This window comes from Kogia breviceps, chromosome 1 (assembly GCF_026419965.1).
Source record: "Kogia breviceps isolate mKogBre1 chromosome 1, mKogBre1 haplotype 1, whole genome shotgun sequence".
NCBI lineage: Eukaryota > Metazoa > Chordata > Mammalia > Artiodactyla > Physeteridae > Kogia > Kogia breviceps.
The window spans coordinates 4,232,584-4,253,895 of record NC_081310.1 but is presented as its reverse complement, the minus strand read 5'-3'; the positions used below and the strand labels follow the sequence as shown (position 1 = coordinate 4,253,895).

The 21,312-nt window shown below is 51.3% G+C and overlaps 1 protein-coding gene across 3 annotated transcripts; it reads left to right on the top strand.

Annotated features, from left to right (window-relative positions):
* The first annotated feature begins 892 nt into the window (after positions 1-892).
* Positions 893-20,325, top strand: LHX9 (LIM homeobox 9). Of its 3 annotated transcripts, XM_059060236.2 has the most exons (6): positions 893-920; positions 5,957-6,075; positions 7,953-8,155; positions 9,299-9,654; positions 15,788-15,990; positions 17,197-17,454. In XM_059060236.2, exons 1-6 carry the CDS (start codon positions 893-895, stop codon positions 17,452-17,454), a joined length of 1,167 nt encoding a protein of 388 aa, XP_058916219.1. The 3 variants fall into 3 exon arrangements, with proteins under 3 accessions (XP_058916219.1, XP_058916229.1, XP_058916208.1); XM_059060246.2 differs by lacking the exons at positions 893-920; positions 17,197-17,454 and adding an exon at positions 20,269-20,325 and having other exon boundaries at positions 5,902-6,075; XM_059060225.1 differs by lacking the exon at positions 893-920 and having other exon boundaries at positions 5,902-6,075.
* The last annotated feature ends 987 nt before the right edge of the window (positions 20,326-21,312 follow it).

Here is a 21,312-nt window from a genome sequence, read left to right as displayed (position 1 = left end):
CAGCAGCATCTTTGAGGTAGCAGCACCTGGAAGGCCAAGGCCGGATGGAGGCCCGGGAGCCCAGGGCGCGCCGCGGGACTGCAGCCCTCCCGCTGCGCCCAAGGCTCGAGATGCCCCCGGCTTTATGAGGTTCCCAAACGGCCGAGTCCTCCATTAACACCTTCCCTGATTACTGAGAGGCTGGAAGGGCTGAACGCGGCGGCCTCGGAGCTTGTCTCGCTGCCCAGGTCCGCGTCTGCGAGCTCTGCCCACCCCTTTCTCCTCCTCCTCCCGATCTGGAAGCATAAATAGAAAAGACAAGACAGGTGGAAGGAGCTGCGGGTCAGAGGTGAGGGATTCGGGTCAATTCCGACGGGGTGGGGGGGGGAGAGAGAGAGAGAGAGAGAGAGAGAGAGAGAGAGAGAGAGAGAGAGAGAGAGAGAGAGAGAGAGAGAGAGAGAGAGAGAGAGAGAGAGAGAGAACCATCCACCCACCCAGCCACCGGTTGACTTATTTATCTGGATTAGCAGAGGACCCCTTGGCGAGATCTGGGGACTGGCTCGCACCTCTGGCCGCCGCCTCCCGCCCTCCCTCGCCGAGGACCGGCTCCTTGGGCGGGAACGTCTGGACCTCAAGGTAAGAGCCCGCTGGGGGTGGTCTGGCCGGAGCAGTTTTCCGCCCTCGGTGTGAGCCCGACCGCCCGGCTCGCGGAAGCGCCCCGGGCACCTACCGGAGGCTTCCCGGCTTCCCTCGAGGCCTCTCGGCACCCGAGGCCGCGGCTGAGGGCGCAGCTGGGGCGCGTCCCCCCGCGGGGTGGGAGGCGCCCGGGGCCCCGGGCCGCACCTCGGAGCTGATGCGCTCGTTTCTCCGCGGTGCAGCCGCCAGCGCCGAGGGATCCGCTCCTGCTCTCGGGATGCTGAACGGCACCGCTCTAGAGGCAGGTGAGTTGCACGCCAGGCTCTTTCTCCTGCCCCTGCTCGTAGGCCGGAGCATGTATTGTGTGGGTGTGGGAGCGCGTGTGTGCCCGCGCGTGTGCCCGCCTTCACCGGCTGGGAAGCAGAGGGGTTCGTGTTCGTCTTAGGCTCTGAGATACATGGTCTCGCTCAGAGTCTCCTGACAGCATTCCTGAAATCCGCGCTCCCCTCCTCGCGCCTTTCTCTCGCAGGTCTGAGTTCCTCGGGGCGGGGGCGCTGGGGGCGGAGGTCACGGGGCCACTAAGCCGCGGGGTGTCGGGGCGCGAGGGGTGCGCTCGGGTCCTTCGCGGAGCTGCTGGGGGCGTCTCCTCACTGGAAGGGATGGGGCGGGGACGGCGGCTGGAAGACGTCGCTTCTCACCCATTAGGGCTTGACTGCGAACTGGTTTCACCCCCACCGTTGGCTCAATCTGACCCCGCGTGGCCGGTTCTGGGGGCGATCTGCGCGGACGCGGGGGGGGCGGGGGGCGGGGGGCGGCTCCCTTTATCCCCGCGGCTGCTGCAAACCCCAGGTAAAAGGGCTGCAGATTTCAGAAGCGCGGTCTCCGCCACCGGCCGGCCGCCCCTTGGAGAAGAACCCAGGGGCGTCGGAGGCAGAGGTTGGAAGGGAGCGCGCAGCGGGCCGGAGGCCCCGCGGGGCTAAGGGGGCGCGTGGACACAGGGCGCACCCGAGGGCAGGGCCCGGCGCGCCGGCCGCGCGGAACGGGCTGCCGGCCGAGGTGCGCAGCGGCCCGGCCGCGGGGCTCCGTCTCCTCGCGCTGGAGCTCGCGCAGCGCGGCGCCGCTCAGCCCGTGCCCATCCCGGCGGGAGGGAGGCCGCCCTCCTAGTAGGACCGAACCCGAGGGGCGCCCTGGCGGCGGCGCCAGTCCGGATCGGCCACCCTCGGGGTGCACACAGTTTCCCTGCGCTCGCGGACGGAGAAGGGCCGGCTTGCCTCCGGGCTATGCTCTGCCCCCCCCCCCCCCCCCCCCGCCCAGCGCAGACCCCGAGGCATCCAGGGCTGGGTGCGCGGCTCCGAGCCCCAGGGCGGCGCCGACTCCCCCGGGCCCTGGGGTGCTCAGGACGGCGCCCAAAGCCGGACACGCTCCAAGAGCTGCACCTTTCAGACCAAGGAGGCTCCTCAACTAGCTTCATTGGGTCAGGCGGGAAGGCGACCTCTGCCCTTTTAAGGGCAAACCCGGGGCACAGGATCTTGGCCTCCAAAATTCAGGTCTGAAGAGACCTTGAGTCGCTTATTCTCTCGGGCGAGGCAGGCTTTCCCGTTGGGACCCTAAAGCCTCCGTTGCCGCTTGATCAAGCGGCGCGTTCCCTTTGCTTTCGTCTCCTCCCCGCTCTGGGGAGGGAGTGGGAACCCGGGACCAGGCTGCCGCCCTAGCGGACACTCCGAGGCCCTGAGCCTCAATCCAGCTCCTCTGTCCCCGATCCCAGCCGCCCGCTTTCCTCAGCGCGGCCGCTGTAAGCGGCTGGGTGGCTGCGGGCGACGTGGGCTCCGTCGGGACGCAGGGCAGCCCCTGGCCAAGGTTCTGCCGCCCTGCTCCAAATAGAGCTTTGAGTTTGGAGGGAGACTCGAGATGACCCTCCGGGCCGCGGGGCTAGGGGTCCCTTGCACCTGTCCCACTGAGAGATGCGGGGACTCAGCCCCAGGAACTGGCGAGTGCGGAGCACTCGAGGGTCATTCGGCGGGCCCCGGGCCCCAGCAGCTCTTCTGGAGAGAGGAAAGAAGGCAGAGCCACCAAGACCCTCTCCTTCAAGTGCTCTGAGAGTAGTGGGCTGGGGCACACTCTTAGACCGTCTCCCCGAGGCTGCAAGATAAAAAGGTTAGGACGTCCCAGGTCACGCGCCCAATTCGTGGAGAAAATATCCGCCGCCCCCACGGGCTTCCTTTTTCAGGAACTGTGAGAGGAGGCAGGGCTGGACGGACGGGCAGCGATTTCCGATCTCCCCAGAAGTAAGGAGGACCTCCCGAACTCCAGCAGCCCCCCTGCCCCACCCCTAGCTCTCTGCAATCTTCCTGCATTGGCTGGGAAGGAAGAATCCTAGCATTTCTCATCTTTATGGGAAGTAGCAAATCCCACCCGGCGCAGGAACTTGCAACCCGAGTTTTATAAGAAAAAGCAGGGATAGCTGGGCTCCAACCCGGAAGCTGATGGCAGGAGGTCCTCTGCCCTGCCTGTACCCGATTCACAATGAACACAGCTGTGTGCAGCGGATGAAGGAAGGACCGAAGGATTGGAGGGCTCACAGGACTTCTGTGCCTGGCTTCCCTGGAGACTTCACAAAGTTCGGGCTTTTTCTTGGAGTTGTTTGTTAAGCTCTCACTTAATGAAGTCTCCAAAGTTTCAGCCCTTGCAAGGAGGCAGTGGTGTTCTTGGGTTCTTTGTTGTTTTTGCTGAGCAGGACCCAAATCCAACAATAGCCAAACCCACTTCTGAACGTCCACATGGGGGGGGGGCGGCGGGGGGAGTTAGCCTAGAAACTAGACAAAGCGGGTCCCTGCATTGAGGTCCCATATTTACTTTTTCCTTGGAGCCTCCTTGGGTTAATTGACTGATGCTCTTCTCAAAGACCCCTCCTCTTCCTCCTCCTCCTCCCCCCCGCCCTCGGTCCCAGTCACCGCCTTGTGGGAAGGCAGTCTGCCCCTTTGTGAGAGGACCTGCTGTCTCTGAAAGAGCTGCTGCCCCCAGCCCCAGCGTTTGTGCACGTGGGTTTGAAAAGCTCATTGATTTCCATCCAAAGGGGCTAATTACATTACTTACAGTAAATAGCAGCCCTGCTGTCCAGTAGGGCTGCCAAAGTGAGGGGAGGTCTCCAGCTTAGTTCACTTGATTGGCTTCATTTTTGTGTGAAATTGTGTTTTATGAGCTGTATTCTGGCACCCGGAGGACCGTAACAGCGTCCAGTCTGCAAACAACATTATTTTTGACCCAGAGAAAAGAGTAAGGGGGAAGCAGCGGAGTCGTGGGTTTCGCGGTAGAGGTGACTCCAGCAGCTTCAGAAGGCGATGCTTTGGGGCAGGAAGTCAGGATCTGCACCATTCTTCGCTTCCTTCCTTTCCTTTCGACTCCCTCTCTCAGTCCCTTCCTTCCTTCCCTCCCTCCCTCTCTTCTTCCCTCTCTCCCTCTATCTTGCTAGATTTGGCCACCGTTCCAAGTCGGGCTCCTCCCGAGGGGAGCGCGTGCGCCCCGAGGGGCCTCCTCCAGGTGCCCGGGACGCGCCGGGGAGAAGCGGGCGGTCCCGGCAAAGCCGACGGGGCGCGGTGGGAAACAGGCGGCCAGGGGGAGGACGGCGCAGAGCGGAGCGCTGCCGGGGCTTCCTCCTCTCGGCTCAGAGCTGGGTCGGTTCCTGCCGCCCCCGCTCCCCGCTTCGGGCCCCCAGGGGGCTCCTGGTGCTTTGAATGAATCGACAATATCAGAGTATTGTGGACACTTGTTAATAGGGCCGAGGAGGGGCCGCCGCTCGCGGCAACAGAGGGAGACGGAACAATCCTGCCTCCTGTGGGGCGCGGGGCCGCCATTCTGCTCGCCAGCTCGCACCTTCCCCTCCTCCACGGCGAGAAGCCCCCTTCACGTCCTCCGAAATGTGTGGCGCGTGCAGATTTACAAGCCCGCAGCGCAGCCGGGGCAGTGGGGCGTGCGCCCGGCCCCGGGGGGCGCTGCCAAGTTCGCGCGGGTCCCCGAGCTGCTGCCCACGTTGCCAGGTTTCATAGGGGACGCGGGACTCGCCATCGGTTTCCCTCCAAACCTGGACTGGGTGAGAGACTGCATCCCCCTGTGGTCACGGTTCAGTTGCACAGCACGTCTCCAAGCCCACGGCCTTTCCCCTACACTGATGTGTCAAAGAAAGATCCTTTTTGCCAGAAGTGAACTGCAGAAGCATAGGCTCTTCTAGCTCCTTTTCGCTTTGGGGCGGCTTCAGTCCCTGCTGGGGTCGGGAGCCCTTGGGGAGGTGAAGCAACTTGCTTTTAAAAAGTGAATTGAGGAAGAGGGGGTGGGGAGGACAGGAATGTCCTGTCCTCAATATTTACTTATTTGGGGTTCCCGTAAGCGGGGGACCAGAAAGTCCACAAGCAGGAAACCTAAAGGTGGTAGCTGACATTCTGCATTTCTTGAGCCAAGGTCTGATCTTGAACTTGGACCAAACAGGCCGGCTCTCTGCCTTCTGCGCCAGGGCGGGGACAATAAGGGCTCCTTTTTCCCTTTAAAACGTGATCGCTGGGAACTCTTGGAAGGGTGTGTGTGTGTGTGTGTGTGTGTGTGTGTGTGTGTGTGTGTGTGTTGGGGGGAAGTAAATGCCCCCTCCTACTGCCTCCCCCCTATCCCCCCCATGTTTGTCCTTACTAGCCCATCACCAGGGGGTTGAGAGGAGTATGACAGGTCTTTGTTGTCTGAATAAAAATCCGTGGCAGCTCCGGGGAGAGAACTCCTCCTACTAAATTATCAAAAATGGGCTGGCTTTAGTCTCTTAACAAATTGGACACAGCTCCGGCGGCAGGAGCAGTCCCCAACCCACCCCACAGGCGCTGGGAACTTGCAAGCAGCCAGGGACCGCTGAAAATAGCACTTCTTTTTCTTTCTTTGTGTTCAGAACTATTTTCTTTCTTCACCAGATTTTGTTTTCCTCCCCCCCCCCGCTGCAGTTGTTTTCCATTAGTAACTCGATCTCTCAGAGCAGTAAGATTCGCCCGCCGTCTTCGCCTGCGCTCCCCTCCGCCCGTGTGTGTTTGTTTCCTGCGCATCTCCTTCAGGGAGCCGCTGGGCCTTTTTCTCCCCCCTTCTTCTTTTTTCCTTCCCGAGCAGACCGATTTCCACTCCGTCTGCCTCCTTCTTTCTCCTTCCCGCTCGGCCCCTCGCCCTCGGCCCCCGAGCGCCTCCGCAGCCCCGCATCGCGCCGCCTCCGCGCTCCCCGCTTCTCCTTCCCTCGGATGAGCTGAGAGCCCCGGGCGTGTGTATATGGAAATAGTGGGGTGCCGGGCAGAAGACAACTCGTGTCCTTTCCGCCCCCCAGCCATGCTCTTCCACGGGATCTCCGGAGGCCACATCCAAGGCATCATGGAGGAGATGGAGCGCAGATCCAAGACCGAGGCCCGCCTGGCCAAGGGCGCCCAGCTCAACGGCCGCGACGCGGTAAGCAAGGGGCAGCCGAGCCGAGCCTCCCCGGCGGCCGACCGAGGATGGCGGCTCGTGGGGGCGTCCGCCCCAGGTGGGCGGGTGGCTTGTCTCTGGTCCGCCTGGCTGCACGGTAAGAAAGGGCTCTTTTCCGATTTGAATTGTCCACGCTCGCGACGCCCCGAGCTCGCTCCCCTCCGCCGCAGCTGGTCCCGGGAAAGCGGGGAGAACCGGGCGCGAGAGGATGGGGACGTCCTCTCCCCGGGACCTCAGATTCCCGGGCCCCTCCCCGGCGAGGACCGACGGCCGGAGGGCGAGCTGGTGCGGGCCCCGGCTGCCTGCCGGCGCGCGGCCGAGCTGAAGCCCGGCGACTCTGGTCCCTGGGTCTGGTGAGCGGACCCTTGGCGCGGACCAGACCGCGGCTGGGCTCCCTCCAGCTCTCCGGATGCTCGGGACGTGGAGCCTTCAAACCCCGCGAGTGTCGGGGTCTCTGGCAGCTCATCCGGGCCCTCTGCGTGAGACAGGACTGAGCGCAGCTCTCGGGCCGGGCGGGTGTGGTGTGCAGGCGACTCCAATAGACAATCCGGAGGAGCGGGGCACCTAGCCCAAGAGCGAGAACTTTCCAACCCTTACACGCTGTGATCGACCACCTCTGTCGGTTACACACCTAGGGTAAAAGTCCTGCCAGCTTAGTAAAGAAAACCAATGAATAATCTATGTGCTCGCCTTTCCCACTTACGAGCCGGAGGGGGGGAAACTACAAAAGTGTCCGGAAATGATCTCAGCCGAACATAGCTGTGCAGATCGTGAGGCATCGCCCAGGGAATTGCGGCTCAAACCGAGCCGGTAGGCCGCCCTGGGCGGGTCAGCGGTAGCGCGGAGCCGCGCTGGTGGACGTTTCTACGTTTGCAAAACGAATTCAGCGCAGGCCCTTGTCTGAATAAAGGGCGAAACGTTACTTTTCCAGGCCGGCCAGAGTTTCGTGGGGGAAGTCCAACCCATTTCTGACAGTCCTGAGGGAAACGTACAGCGGTTAACTTCCATTTCCCCCCCTTTTGTGGCTACCCGGTTTAAAAACAAAAAGCAGTAAATCCAAACCCGGATTTCACAGCGGAGCTGCGCTTAAGGCGAGGTGTCTCCATCCTTGCTGTGTCGCGGGGACGCAGGCGGGAAGCTTAATTTGGGCATTAAAAAGATTCTCAGGACAAAGATCTCCTGGGTATGTTGATGCCAGGGAAAGAGGGCCCCGTGCAGAGGGGATCGGATAACGGACCCTCCCCGAAAACAGGCACGGTACGCCCTTACTAGGGAAAGGACCAATAACCCCGAAGGCGAACAGCAAGATCTGCCAACTACATCCCGATCAAAACAGTGTCGACCAAATTACGAGCACCAGTATAAAAACCTCTCCCTTCCTTTTAATTTCAACGTTGCTTATAAGGATTTGGAGAAATAGCAATGTAATAGTGTTTGCTGAAAAAAACAATATGTGCTAGTTCAGGTCGCCTTTCCATTCTCCAATAACAATTTCCGTTGTTTCATTTCGTGCGCATCGGAACCCACAATTTTTAACTTTTAATTATTCGAGTTTGGAAACATCCACCAAACTATATAGTCCGTGCGCTCCCAGCCCTTGCGAAAAAGGCTCTAGGTGGCCGGCGCGTGTTTGTAGGTTAAGTCCGGGAAGGACGCGGACGCCGCGTTCAGGCGGACGCGGTAGGAAGGGTGCGTGCGAGTCGCAGAGGGAGAAACTGCAAATGTTCCTCCGACGTCTGCCTTCGCGCAGGGGCCCCTGACCTTGCGGCGCTCGTCGAGGCCGAGGGCTGGCGCCGCGAAGGGCACCCGCGTGGGGCGGCCCCGCGCGCCCTCCTGACGCCGCGCGCGCTTCCTTGCAGGGGATGCCTCCGCTGAGCCCCGAGAAGCCCGCCCTGTGCGCCGGCTGCGGAGGCAAGATCGCCGACAGGTACTACCTGCTGGCCGTGGACAAGCAGTGGCACCTGAGGTGCCTGAAATGCTGTGAATGTAAGCTGGCCCTCGAGTCCGAGCTCACCTGCTTCGCCAAGGACGGTAGCATTTACTGCAAGGAGGACTACTACAGGTATCCCTATCCCTTACGCCCTGGCGCGCCTGGAGGGCTCACCTGCCCGAGCCCCGGAGTCCGCTCCCTGTCCCCAGCCTTTGGTCCCTTGGGGGTACTCTTAGCAGTCTCCAGGCCAGGGAAGCCCAGCGCGTGCGCCTTCGAGCGGCGGCGTCCCCACCCCCGCCAGGCGCGCGGGGAGGGTGCGCGCGGACGCGGGCACCCAAGGTCTAGAGCGTGATCAGCGACCGTCCCGCTCAGGGGGCCCTTGGCCGCTCGGCCGAAGGAGTTGGGCGCATCTCGGAAGGGTAAATGAACGTTTCTCGGTCCACCGAGACGAAAGCGGTTTTTTTTTTTTTTCCGTTTACTACGAACTGACTGAGCAAGGCCCGTGCCTTGGAACTCAACCGGTGGCCGGGGCAGCAGCAGCTGGTGTCGGGTTTTCGCGAGGGGGGACGGGCACTCACGTACAGGACCGTGCAAAGGAGTGATCGCTGCTGCCGAAAGCCAGGCCTCTCGGTTCCGAGATGGCTCTCCCGCTGGTTGGAACCGGCCCGCCAGACTCGAGAGACGCCGGAGAGTCAAGTCGCCGGCAGCTGGTTTATTGATGCTCCCCAGTTCTGCTTTTGGACTGGGCACGCGAGCGTTGTGCAGGGACTCGGCTCCGCTCTCGGCTGAGGCGAGCAAAGTGGTTAGGAAAGAATTAGCTTCCCTCTGCAAAACTGTCCTTTTCCTTCCGGGGCCGTGTCTGAATGCTTTCAGGCACGCTCACGCTTCCATAACTAGTAACGCCCTTCCTTTGTATGTTTCGTAATCGAGGAAATGTTTTCCCTTGACATCGCAATGCAATATTCTTAACGTAGTGTTGTGCGTTAGCCAGTGCAGGGTTTGTTTTTGCTCTTTAAAATTTTCCCTTTACAGAGAAGGAAACGGAGGACCAGTCACCCGATTCTTCTGAATTTAATGCAAGGGTTCTTTGTCTTGTTCGCCAGGGCAGGTCAATGAGCAAATAAAACTAATGTCCAAGTGGGCGCGGGTCCTCCCCTCCCGGACCCCTCCCAGCTCTCAGTCTTGGGCCACTGCTGACCATGCCCCAGGCGTCACAGTGGGAGGTGGCCCTGCCTTGGCCTCCACCAGCGCCCTGACTCGACCGTTTCCTTCCAGAAGGTTCTCTGTGCAGAGATGTGCCCGCTGCCACCTTGGCATCTCCGCCTCCGAGATGGTCATGCGCGCCCGAGACTCCGTCTACCACCTGAGCTGTTTCACCTGCTCCACCTGCAACAAGACGCTGACCACGGGCGATCATTTTGGCATGAAGGACAGCCTGGTCTACTGCCGCGCCCACTTCGAGACCCTCTTGCAAGGGGAGTATCCACCTCAGCTGAGCTACACCGAGCTGGCGGCCAAGAGCGGCGGCTTGGCCTTGCCTTACTTCAACGGCGCTGGCACCGTGCAGAAGGGGCGGCCCCGGAAGCGGAAGAGCCCCGCGCTGGGGGTGGACATCGTCAGTTACAACTCAGGTGGGCGCCCAGCCCCTCCCCAGTGCCCCTGGAGCCCTAACCTCCTCTGCTCAGAGGAGAATTCCAGCCGGCTCCTTCCCGTCCAAGACCTGGCTGCAAGACGGTGCTTTCCCGGGCGCGACCCTTTTCTCACTACAGCTCCCTTTCGCTCAGGAAGAAGGGAGAGGTGGAGATAGGGAAAGAGGGAGAGAAGAGGGGGAGGGGAGAGGGAGAACAGGTGAGAGAGACCTTTCTGTAGTTTGGGCCAGAAAACACATTCATAAGGCTGCAGTGACTTCCCCCAAACAGGCCGGAGCCAAATCCTTGTTGCCCATTAGTTAATGAGCCCATTAGTTTCTGGCTCCCAGTTGGAGCAAAACAGCCCCAGGGCAATTCCTGAGTGGAGGCCAAATTATAGATCCTGGAGGAGGTTTCCCTACATACTAAAAAAGAAAAAAGAAAAAAAAAAGAAAAGAAAAGAAGTCTTCAGAGCCCAACCCCAGTCTGTCTAGAAAGGGCAGAGGCTGTGGTCACCAGCCCAGAGTTAATCAGGGAAACAGTTGGCCCGAGTGTTGAAAAACCAAATCCCTGATCTTGGTGAAAAGCAGCTGTAGGGGCCGGAGTCACTCTCCACAGCTGAGCTGGCCTGCTCCTTCCCTGGGTCAGGGGACCCAGCCCGACAGCTCCTTCCCTGTGGGATAAACCATCCAGACCCCCAGACCGCCCCCCGAAGACTGGAAGAACCTCCAGGTCAGGCCCTCTGAGGAGGCTTAGTGGTACCACAGGCTGCTCTTCTGTCCTCCTCCAGCTTTCTCTCTTAATTCAAAACAAAATGCAGGCAACAGGCCAGAGCGCACGCCTTCCTCCTTGCTTTGGGAGGCGCACCCGTTATCATCCATCAATCTCTCTCACTCACCAGTTTCTCATTGTTGGTAGCCCGCCCTCACCTGCCATCCCCCAGGGGAGGACGGTGACAGGCCCCGAGGACCTCAGTCCAACTCCAAGCCGGCTGGTAGCTCTCCCGGTGAGTCCCAGCCACTGGAAAAGCGGTTCCGGAAAGCCCTAGGATAACTTTGGGGCAGCCTAAGGGTTGGTTTAGCTGCTCTGACTCCCTGTCCGCTGGCCTGGCCCCGGATGGAAACCTCAGCAGGCGGGAGACTCAGGCCAGAGGAGTCCATTCTATTGGGAAGGACCCGGGCACCTCGTGGTGGCAAGCCCTGCCTGCCGCCACGAGCGCCCAGGTACCAGCCAAAGGGTGGGCGCCCCAGAGCACGGAGCTTGCCTGCTTTTCTCTTCCAGTTCCCACGTGCCTGGTGTGGTGTGGGAGCCGCTGTGGCTCAGTGGTAAAGGGACACCGTCCCGTCAGATGAGTGACTCGCCCAGGGTCGCACAGCCAGTGTGAGCTAGAGGAATCCGGAGTCCACCTCGGGCCCGCAGCTTTCAGGGTCCCCGCGGGCTGAGCGGGCTCTGCCCAGCTCTCTCCTCGGCTCCCTCCTGGTTCTCGGGAGGTTTGCACAGAGGAGGCGCAGCGGGTGGTGTCCCAAGGAGCCGGGACCCAGCGCGACTGTACTGGTCCCACGGGGTTCAAGCCGGGGTCACTGGGCAGAGGCGGAGGGGCCGGCTGCCGGCCGAGGCCCTGACCGCATGGGTTGGTGTCGCGCAGCGGGCGCGCCCCAAAGGTTTTGCCAACCCGCCGCCGCCGGAGGTCGGGCTGCGCGCTGCCCTTGCTGCGCCTGACGGGGCTGGGGCTCTGGTTTGGGGCCACCGTCCCCAGCGCGCTTACTTGGGCTCCTTTGATGCGTGGTCCCCGGGGCGGTCCGGCTAGGGCACTAATTGTTCTCTGTTAATAGAAGATGACATCGGAATCTCCAGCTACTGACCAAGGCCCTAATGCCCTAATTAGAGTGAGAGAGATTGACGGGGGGGGGGGGGGGGGGGAGAGAGAGAGAGAGAGAGAGAGAGAAACTAGCCAGGCTTTTGGAGAGAGGGAAGCCCTCAGCCCAGAGAAGGTCCAGAAGTGTGGGGAGGAGATTTCTAGCCAAAGGTGGCAAGCCTGGGTTTTCGCTTGTTTGTTTAACCTAATTAGCTACGTTTGGTTTCGCCTTGATCTTACTTTACTAAGAAAGATCCACAGAACTTTAGGGTCAAGCAAATTGTGCTTCTCCGAGGAGAACTAGAGAGTACACATTTATTTCTTAGAAAGAACGAAAATCTCTTTCCACTCAGGCCTTTAGTTTGCAAATTAGTGCTGCTACAAGGTTATGGAGAAAGTTGATGCTCTTGTTCATTAAGGAGGGAAAAGTAAGAGACGGACCTCCCTGACCCCAGGGAGTTTGTAGATCACACCACTGCAGAGCCGGTGCCTCTTAACTAACATCCACCTCCTCCCTTCTGGACTTTTCCCAGAGATACGAGCAAATAGCATATAGTTAAGATCAGGTGAAAATAATCTAGAGAAATTGGGTTAAAGATGCCTGACCAGAAATCACCCTGCCATTAAAACAAAGTTTATGAATCCAATGCCAGTTTATTATTACAAAACTAGCCAAAGAAACACTTCAGTGCATTAAAGACACGTTAAAGGGCAGACAGTAAAATGGACCCGCAGTTTTAGCTCATTATTTAAGCTTTCTTTGGAGCCATCTCTGCTTAAGTGTAAATTAATCTCAGAAAAGACTAATGTTGATACTAAACACATCTAATTTATACATTGATGTATTTTCAAACACATGTATACAGAATATGTTTATGGTTCAGACTTCCAGAGATGGGAAGCTTTGGCAAAGATCAGTAAGCGCTCGACATAAGGCACATGCCTTTTCATGAGACTCTTCCTGATTTAGTTTATAGCTCTTCGTGCAGATATCAGGCAGATATTTTATTTTATTTTTTTTGCGGTACGCGGGTCTCTCACTGTTGCGGCCTCTCCCGTTGCGGAGCACAGGCTCCGGACGCGCAGGCTCCGGACGCGCAGGCTCAGCGGCCACGGCTCACGGGCCCAGCCGCTCCGCGGCACGTGGGATCCTCCCGGACCGGGGCGCGAACCCGTGTCCCCTGCGTCGGCAGGCGGGCTCTCAACCACTGCGCCACCAGGGAAGCCCTCAGGCAGATATTTTAGAAAGAGACCTGGAAAGTTTATCTGGGATGCTGGATTGAAATGCAGCGGTCCAGGGTGAGAAGAGGTTCTAGTCTAGGCCAGGCAGCTCTTGTTTGGGTAATTTAACATAAATGGAGAGACTAAATTTTTGCCACTTCGAGAAATCTCCCTCCTTAGGCTCTTTCTTGGCTTCCAAACTTCAAAAGCTCCCGGCAGTTGTTAAATTTGCCTGGCACTGACCCCTAGTGGTCTCCCAGGGATCAGTTCTCAGAAGGTTACACACCTGCAGAATAGAAACTCACTTCAGGATAGGAGACCATTCCATAAGTGACAGGAGAATAAAATATTTAGATCTTCTCATTAACTTTATAGTGCCAGATGTGTACCTACAGGTGTATGTTTAAGACAGTTTTAAGAGATTTATCGTCTCATCTCATAATTCGGGGGGAAGAAAACCCCTGTAGCTTTAAAAGTAGCCCCTGGGGAAACGCAGTCACTTGCAAGTTTACGTGAGGCATTCAGAGTGAAACACAAGTAATTTAGGCCAATGCACTGCGTTGCTCTGTAGATGACATAGATTGCTCTGTTAGTTCTCATAATATAACTGATCACACAGCTTATCAGTTTATATTAATACCAGTTTAATAAAGAGCTAACTTAATCTTTTTGCACAGTGAATTGTATTCTGTGTGAAAACAAGTCCCATAATTGTGTTTAATACACTATAATTCTCTGCTAAGTTCTTAATCAGCAATAATGGATATAGAATGCATATTCAGAGAAGCAATTTTATCAAACCTGTCTATAATTTTTTTTCATAAACTTCATTTTAAAGACTAATGAGTATATAGGATAGGAATCAAACCCATTTCTAAGAAATAATAACTTGGGGGGGGGTGGCTAAGGGCATTACTTAAGTACCAAGTTAAGTCTTCTACCTCAAGTGTAATATTCCATTTAATGTGCTATTCAGGAAGGGTTACACATCACTCACCTATGACAGAATTGAAATCTTACTTGAAGAAGCCTCTAATGACTAAGGTGGGCCCCTTTGACTGTTTTGGTGTGGCTTCATTTATAATTTGGTCGTGAAATATAGCTCGGTTTACTGGAGATAAGCATAGCTTTATAGTAGGTCATGAGATGCTGTTTCATCCATTTGAGGATACAGAAGTGCAATTCTGTAGAATATTTGAACTTGACATCTCTCCCCGGGGATGCAATAGGATAAAATGTAAAGCCTATTCTCTCTCTTATTTCTGGGTACAGGTTACCCTTTCTGGTGGAGTTTTAGGAGCCTCTGTTCGACATCTGGCTGTACATATCTAACTTGCATGCCACTTCAAGTTGATTTGACTTTGCATTTATAGTCACTCGTGATTTTACGGATGAACAAAGATTCAACGTCTTGATCGAATGCTCGTTGAGCTCCTGGCCTTGTGCATGACTCAGAGGACCTGATGGTGAACGTGATAGAGTCTTTCTCTCCATGAACTCAGTTGCTCTTTGGCCAAGCGTGCCCTCCTTAAGGATCTCATGGAAATATGAACAAAGGAGACATTAGTCCGTGCCTAGTCTTGTTACACTAGGGAGAATTTCTTAAGTGGATTTGGTGATGCAGCTGACTCGTTGATGGCTATAAAACGACTGGGTTTCTGTATATATACTGAGTTACTAAAAGGGTTTTTTAAAAAGTAATTGTAACCAGAGCACAGCAGGCAAATACTATTTTCTCAAGCAGAATGAAAGAGGTAGTAGTACGAGATGTCTCACTTCCTTCAAGATTCAGGTTTCTCCCCCCACCTCCCCCAGGGCAACGACCAGGTTGATTTTAGATATTCTATTATAATGCACGGTGATCCGTCTGAATATATATGAGATAAACATCTGAAGTAAGGTTTAAAGGAAAGGAACCCCTGCCATGCCCTTTAAGTTGCGAAGTTGGCTGAATCAGTAAATATTTAGCAAAATGTTTCGTTCTGTAATCATATTTCTTATGCGGAGCCCGTAGGTTATTGGAAATGACCTCTTAAATGCACATCTTTACATCCCGGGGATACGGCCTTTGAGGCTTGTTTCAAAGGCTGGGTCGTTTTGCCCTCAGTGCTGAGGGAGCTGTGCAAGGGGGGTTGTGACGCCGCCCTCCTGCCCTGCCAGCCAGGGACACAGCTCAACCCCCCTCCGTACCACATGCCAGAGCAGACGGGGCCACGCAGGATCTGAGCCGGGACGTCAGAGCCTCTGAACTGGGAGCTGTGGGGTGCGCTGCAGGCGTGAACCGAGGGAAGAAAAGTCTGCGCTCGTTTCTCTTTCAGAAGTATTTACTAAAATAACTCCAAGGGAAAACTATTTTCATCCTGGTTAGCCCTACGTTAAGCAGTTATAGCTAAAAGCCCTCAAAAATAATATTCCTACGGTTACATAAGAATCCTGCAAATTTTTATTTTCTAACTTCTCTCCCTTGTCCAGCCACTTTTACCTTTTTTTTCTGGAAACGTTCTAGGATTAGCAGAAAAGGCTAAAAATTGGAACTTAGGTTCTTCCTTCGTCGGGGGGCTCTCCAAAGCCTTCAGATGTGAGAGAGCTGCAATGACTCGCTTGCATGTCTTTCATGCCTTCAGAGGGTGCACCTCCTGTCACAAATACAGACAAAACGTGCGGTCTCGGAAAACTGCGTATGCAGGGGCGGTGGGCTGATACACATAAATATAGTAGAAAAGGGTTTCTTTTCTTTTCCCTCTTGGAGGAGATTTCTCTCCCTCCCGCACTTACAGCTTATTCATTTTTTCAAGGTTTTCTCGCAACCGTTAAGCCGAAGAGGGCATTTATCTAATATTTTTCTGCTACCTAAACTTGGGGTGTGTCCACAGGAACAGCCTAGTTTTGGAGGTCGTGGGCAATTAACCTCTTTCCTTTGTCTGCCTCGCACTCATACTTGGGTCGACAGCTTTTTCCACCATTGTCGTCGTGTCGTGACATGATCACGCCCCCTGCCCTCTCCTCAGCTAACGCAGGACTTTCCACTGAGCCTCTGTTTGTCCACTGTGACTGCAACAGGTTGTAACGAGAACGAGGCCGACCACCTGGACCGGGACCAGCAGCCTTACCCGCCCTCGCAGAAGACCAAGCGCATGCGCACCTCCTTCAAGCATCACCAGCTCCGGACCATGAAATCCTACTTTGCCATCAACCACAACCCGGACGCTAAGGACCTCAAGCAGCTTGCTCAGAAAACAGGCCTGACCAAAAGAGTTTTGCAGGTAAGAAACCTCCATCGTTGGCTGTGTGTACATCTTCCCCTTGCAGTAAAAGTGGTTCTCTTCCCTGTTTGGAGTGATACGCCTATTTCCTGTACTGCTTCTCGTTAGCCTACCTTAGCTGCCTCCCTAGAGAGTGTACTGGGCTTTTGCAGGGGCTTTCCGGAGACTGCCCAGAGAGAGACGCAGGGTCTTCTAAGATGCAGCCACACTCCCCCTGCACACGGAGAGACGGGTGCACCAGAGCCAGTGCAGCTTGCCTAGCTGCTCTGCAAACGCTGGTGACGTTACCTGCTCAAGCTGCGGCTTTGGAGACTTAACGTTCACGTTAGGGTCAGTGCACAGACTTGGGGGGGGACCTGCTGGCGCTGTCTTACTTCAGCGCACTCTTGGCAGGCTCACTACCTGTTGTGAGCTTCCACATTCAAGACGACCCTTTTGGTCAACTCCCGAAAAGCCACAAGTGTGGTTAGTGTCTCGGCAACCACTTGGAGCAAGTATTTCCCCATTTTAAACAACCGTATTTCACAACTAAACGCCAGGAGTGGGATCTGCTGTCCGACTGCTTTCCTAAACTCATCATGGTAAGAATATGTAACTAGAGACATGACAGTGGGTTGCTGTGGGCCACCTGTCTTGCTCTTACACTTTTCAGTGACAAATGGCAGGCATTTAAAATTCCACCCGCCAGTTTCCGGTTGCTTGGAGTCTGTGGCCCTCGGGGTTTTTCCTAGGCAAGGAATACTTGCCATGTGTCAGACTCAAGAATAGGCTGAGATCTGTTTCAATGATGTTCATTTCATGCGAGTGATTCTTACTTTGTGGACCATTCCCTGACCTCGCCTGCCCTCATTCTCAAAAAGACGGTAGTTGAGGAATCAGGGTGTGTTTCCCCCTCTTCATCTCTGTGCCTTCATTTCCCCACGGTATCTGCACTTAAGCATCCGTAGCCCCCAAGGGGCAGTTGTTGATGCTGGGGCGGGGGCACACGTGCTGCTCAGAGGGTGTCCGTAGTCCTACTGGAATTACTCTGTTTTAAAAGAAAGCAAAAAAAAAAAAAAAAAGACCCTTCTTTCCCAAGAAAAATAAACAATTATATTTAAAAGAGAAACATATCAAAAAAAAAAAAAAAAAAAAGGAAAGAGAGAGAGAAAAAAACAAGTATAAAAATAAACATCGGTAAAGAAATCCATTGGGATTGGTTTGCAGGTTTGGTTCCAAAACGCACGAGCCAAATTCAGAAGGAACCTTTTGCGGCAGGAGAATGGGGGTGTTGATAAAGCTGATGGCACGTCGCTTCCGGCCCCGCCCTCAGCAGACAGCGGCGCGCTCAGTCCACCCGGCACTGCGACCACTTTAACAGACCTGACCAATCCCACCCTCACTGTAGTGACAGCCGTGACCTCTAACATGGACAGCCACGAACCCGGAAGCCCCTCACAAACTACCTTAACGAGCCTTTTCTAACATTGGTTTTTTTTTTTTTTTAAATTCTTCCTCTTCTTTTTATTTTTATTCTAATGATTATTTTATTATTTACAAGACTTTTTTTTTTTTTCCCTAACCCACAAGATACTTGGGAAATAAAAACAACAGCTTGGTGTGTAGCCTCTGCAGCCACTTGGCAAATGAGTTTACAGTATTGTCTCCTTTACAAAGTGTGTTTTTTTTTTTTTTTGTCTACAAAGTGTATTTGGATTAAAAAAAAATTAATTAGATCTTTCAGTCGGTAAGGGGAGTTTGGGAATCATTCTAATAAGTGCCTCTTAAAATTGTATGTTACTTATTTCCAGAATCTCGAAGAAAAAAGAAAAGAGTGGTATTATGATGGGCAAATAATCATATTCCCGGTTATATAATTAGGTTAATAAAGAATCAGATAATTAATTAAATTTTTTTAATCTTGCAATTGTACGTGTACTTACGGAATTTTGAAAACTTCATATTGTCTTTTTAAAAATTTTAAAATGGAAAAAACATGTTTTGATCATTCCGTTTTTTTTTTTTTTTTTTTTACAAATGAGGAATATGATTAAACAAGAACATTAAGGATAGCAAATCTAAATATTAAAGATTAATTAGGTGGGAAATCTAACCAGGAATGTGACTCTTTTTTCCTCTTAGGGTGTACATCCCAACAAAACTTTCTTATTAGTTAGTTATTGCTTTTCAACATTTGAAAAATACGGATAGCAAATCTAAATATTAAAGATTAATTAGGTGGGAAATCTAACCAGGAATGTGACTCTTTTTTCCTCTTAGGGTGTACATCCCAACAAAACTTTCTTATTAGTTAGTTATTGCTTTTCAACATTTGAAAAATACTTAAACCTCCTGTGTATCCATGAAAATTCCAAACAGAATTTGAAATTCTATACTTTTCACCTCCTCAAGCTAAAAATGATAGTTATAAAACCATTCTTTCTAAATTATTTTTTTCCCAGGGAAAATGGAAATAAGCAAAATATAATTTTTTAAGAAGTTAAAAAAATCAGTATAATTTAATCAATAGCTCTTAATTGGCTTCAGCTGTACCATGATATTGTATCTGGCATTCTATACAAATAATGTTTTTTTAAAAAAAGCTTAGTAACATGCTAACAATGAGAATTCTTTGGTTTTGTTTTGCTTCATTTTACTTTGGCACAGGTTGATGTATTTGTCAGAAAAAATTTTTTTCTGACATTAGAGACTTGAGGTTCTTAGTTTTAAAGTAGATAAACTCAGAAGCCTTGTGGATGCTGATCTGAATATATTTCCTAGTTTACAGTAGCATTTTTTTTCTTTTAATTTAAGCTAAAATCTTAATGGTCTGGGCAGTGGTGAATGTTCATCTATATGCTTCTGTTGTAGTTAAATACCAATTAGATTGTGGATTTCCTAAAAAAAATAAAAATAAAAAAGAAGTCAAGATATATGTCTTGCTTTAGTGGATTGTTAAGAATAACTTTGCACATGTTCTCCACTTTTTGGACCCCTTAAATCTCCTCTGGTGGTCGAAGTGGCTATTTAATAGATTTTAAAGGTGTCCTTCTGGCTGTATAAATGTGTGGTTACATATTGACAGTTCACTGCCCACATTAAAGTGCATTATTGTAACTTTTGCTCAGGGTCTTTAGAAAATTAGCACAGAAAGTAGCTTATTTTTTAAAAAAAAGATGATGGAAGATAACACTAACAGAAGAAGGTGTGATTGCCATTATATATTTAGCAAGTGTGGTTATCATCTTATATGGAGCTTAAATCTTGACTTTTCATATTTCTATTACATTTTGGGCATTTACCACTAACCAGACCAAACAACCTTGGTAAGGCTGAGATCTTATTAATACACTTTTACAGGTAAAATATTGATACTTATAAAGTTTGTTCTTTGACAGAACAATATATGGTACTATAGATCTACTTTATTAAGTAGACTAATTATAACTCAGTTCTCCTATGTGCCTTATGAGATAACTTGGAAGTAAGTTTGTGAAAAATCAGGATATATGTGTTGTTTGTTAAATTAACTGTTTTAAGCCCTTTTGACACCTCACTAGTTTTGTACTGTTTTACCTCTTATTTCTGAAACTCTTTTTATGGTGTATCCTGTTAGAGGGGACAAACATGTCATAGAAAGCAGTTGTGCACTCTTTCCAATATAGTTGATAAATTCAATAATCTTATATATTGAGCTTCGTGTTTATAGTACAGTAAGTGGTCTAGCAAAATTGTCCATGTTTCTTTGTTTATTGATAAATGCATTGTATAGAAACTATTTCCCCTAAATATTTATGGACCAAACAATTGTGATATATCCTATTAAATTTGTGTGAATAAACGATTTTGAATCTAAGGAGTTTTATTTCCCATTAGTTTTACTTAAGGCTTAACTGTACTAGTGTGTTTTCGATTGTCTATTTGTAAAAGCTATTAAAACGGTAATATGAAAAATTTTAGATATGCAAACATACAAGTAGTTTTCAGATTTCCAAGCTTCTGATTCATTTAAAATTACCATTGCATATGCAGTGTAATTCAACTTAGAATTACCTTTAAATATATTTTCCTACAATAAAAGTAATGCCCCACTGATTTGACTCAGCCTGATTTTTAGAATTAAAAAAAAAGATAATTAGCAGATAAAGTAATTGCATGAAAAGAAACCTTAAATATGATTAAGTTTAATGTTAGGTCTATTGAGCACAAATGGATATTTGTAAATCTAAATAGAAATTGCAGACCCCTAAAAGCCAAGTTGCTCTGTAGTTAATAAATTGTCACTATGATTTTTTTCAGGGAGAACAAATCTTGGGGCATTACAGCCAAACATCCCGACGTTTGAAAATTCCCTAAAGTATTAAAAGAAGGGGAAAAGTTTGATCGGAAATCCACTGCAGTGAAGACAAAGACAATATTAGGTTATGATAATCATACATTAAAAAATCTATTGAGCCAAAAAAAGAGAGACAGATTGAGAGAGAGAGAGAGAGAGAGAGAGAGAGAGAGAGAGAGAGAGAGAGAGAGAGAAAGAGAGAGAGACCAGGAGACTTAAATGTCATTTACTGAATGTTAACAAAACTTCTGTTCTTTATGATGTCTAACACAAATGGAGGCTTCAAAAATTATATGGTTTTAAACAAAATTAGATAAATCGTGTATAAATCAGAGCAACCAGGCAGTAATATGCCCACCCCATATTTGAAGAAAATTATTGAAAAAAAAATCCCACACATTTGTCAAGCACAGTAGTTGTAAAATAAAATCCCAAAACATTCATTTCACCTGCTTGCTAATGTGTACGAGTCCTATCTGTTAATGGCATTTTCCAATTGTAAATTCAAAGAAAATCTATCACTCTTTTAAAGTATAGGGATAAAAATCCAGTGATTTTAGTATTATTGTTTATTACTTCCTTTTGAAACAGAAATCTCTGCATGCACTTTTACACCTGTCACTTCTAGTGTACATCTCTGTATGACGACTTATCTTTGTTGTTTCTTGTATGATAAATAGCTTTCATTAATAAACATTTTATTTGATGGAAACATAGTTAACTTTATGTTAAACACACACTTTTGAAATTAATTTGGAGCACAGTCTTAAAAGGCAGCACAATACATTTCCAACTTGTTATACTTAGGAAAAAGCCCAAATGATATAATGAGGTTAAATTCTGGTAATCTAGGATAAAATTATTTACTTGGTTTTTGACTTCTTATGACTTCTTACTAGTTGTATTCACTTGACACGTGGACTAAAAATATTTTTTAGAAAAACAAAGAAAACCCAAATTACAACAAAAATAAACCTCAATATACTGTCAGGTAAAATTTCAGCAAC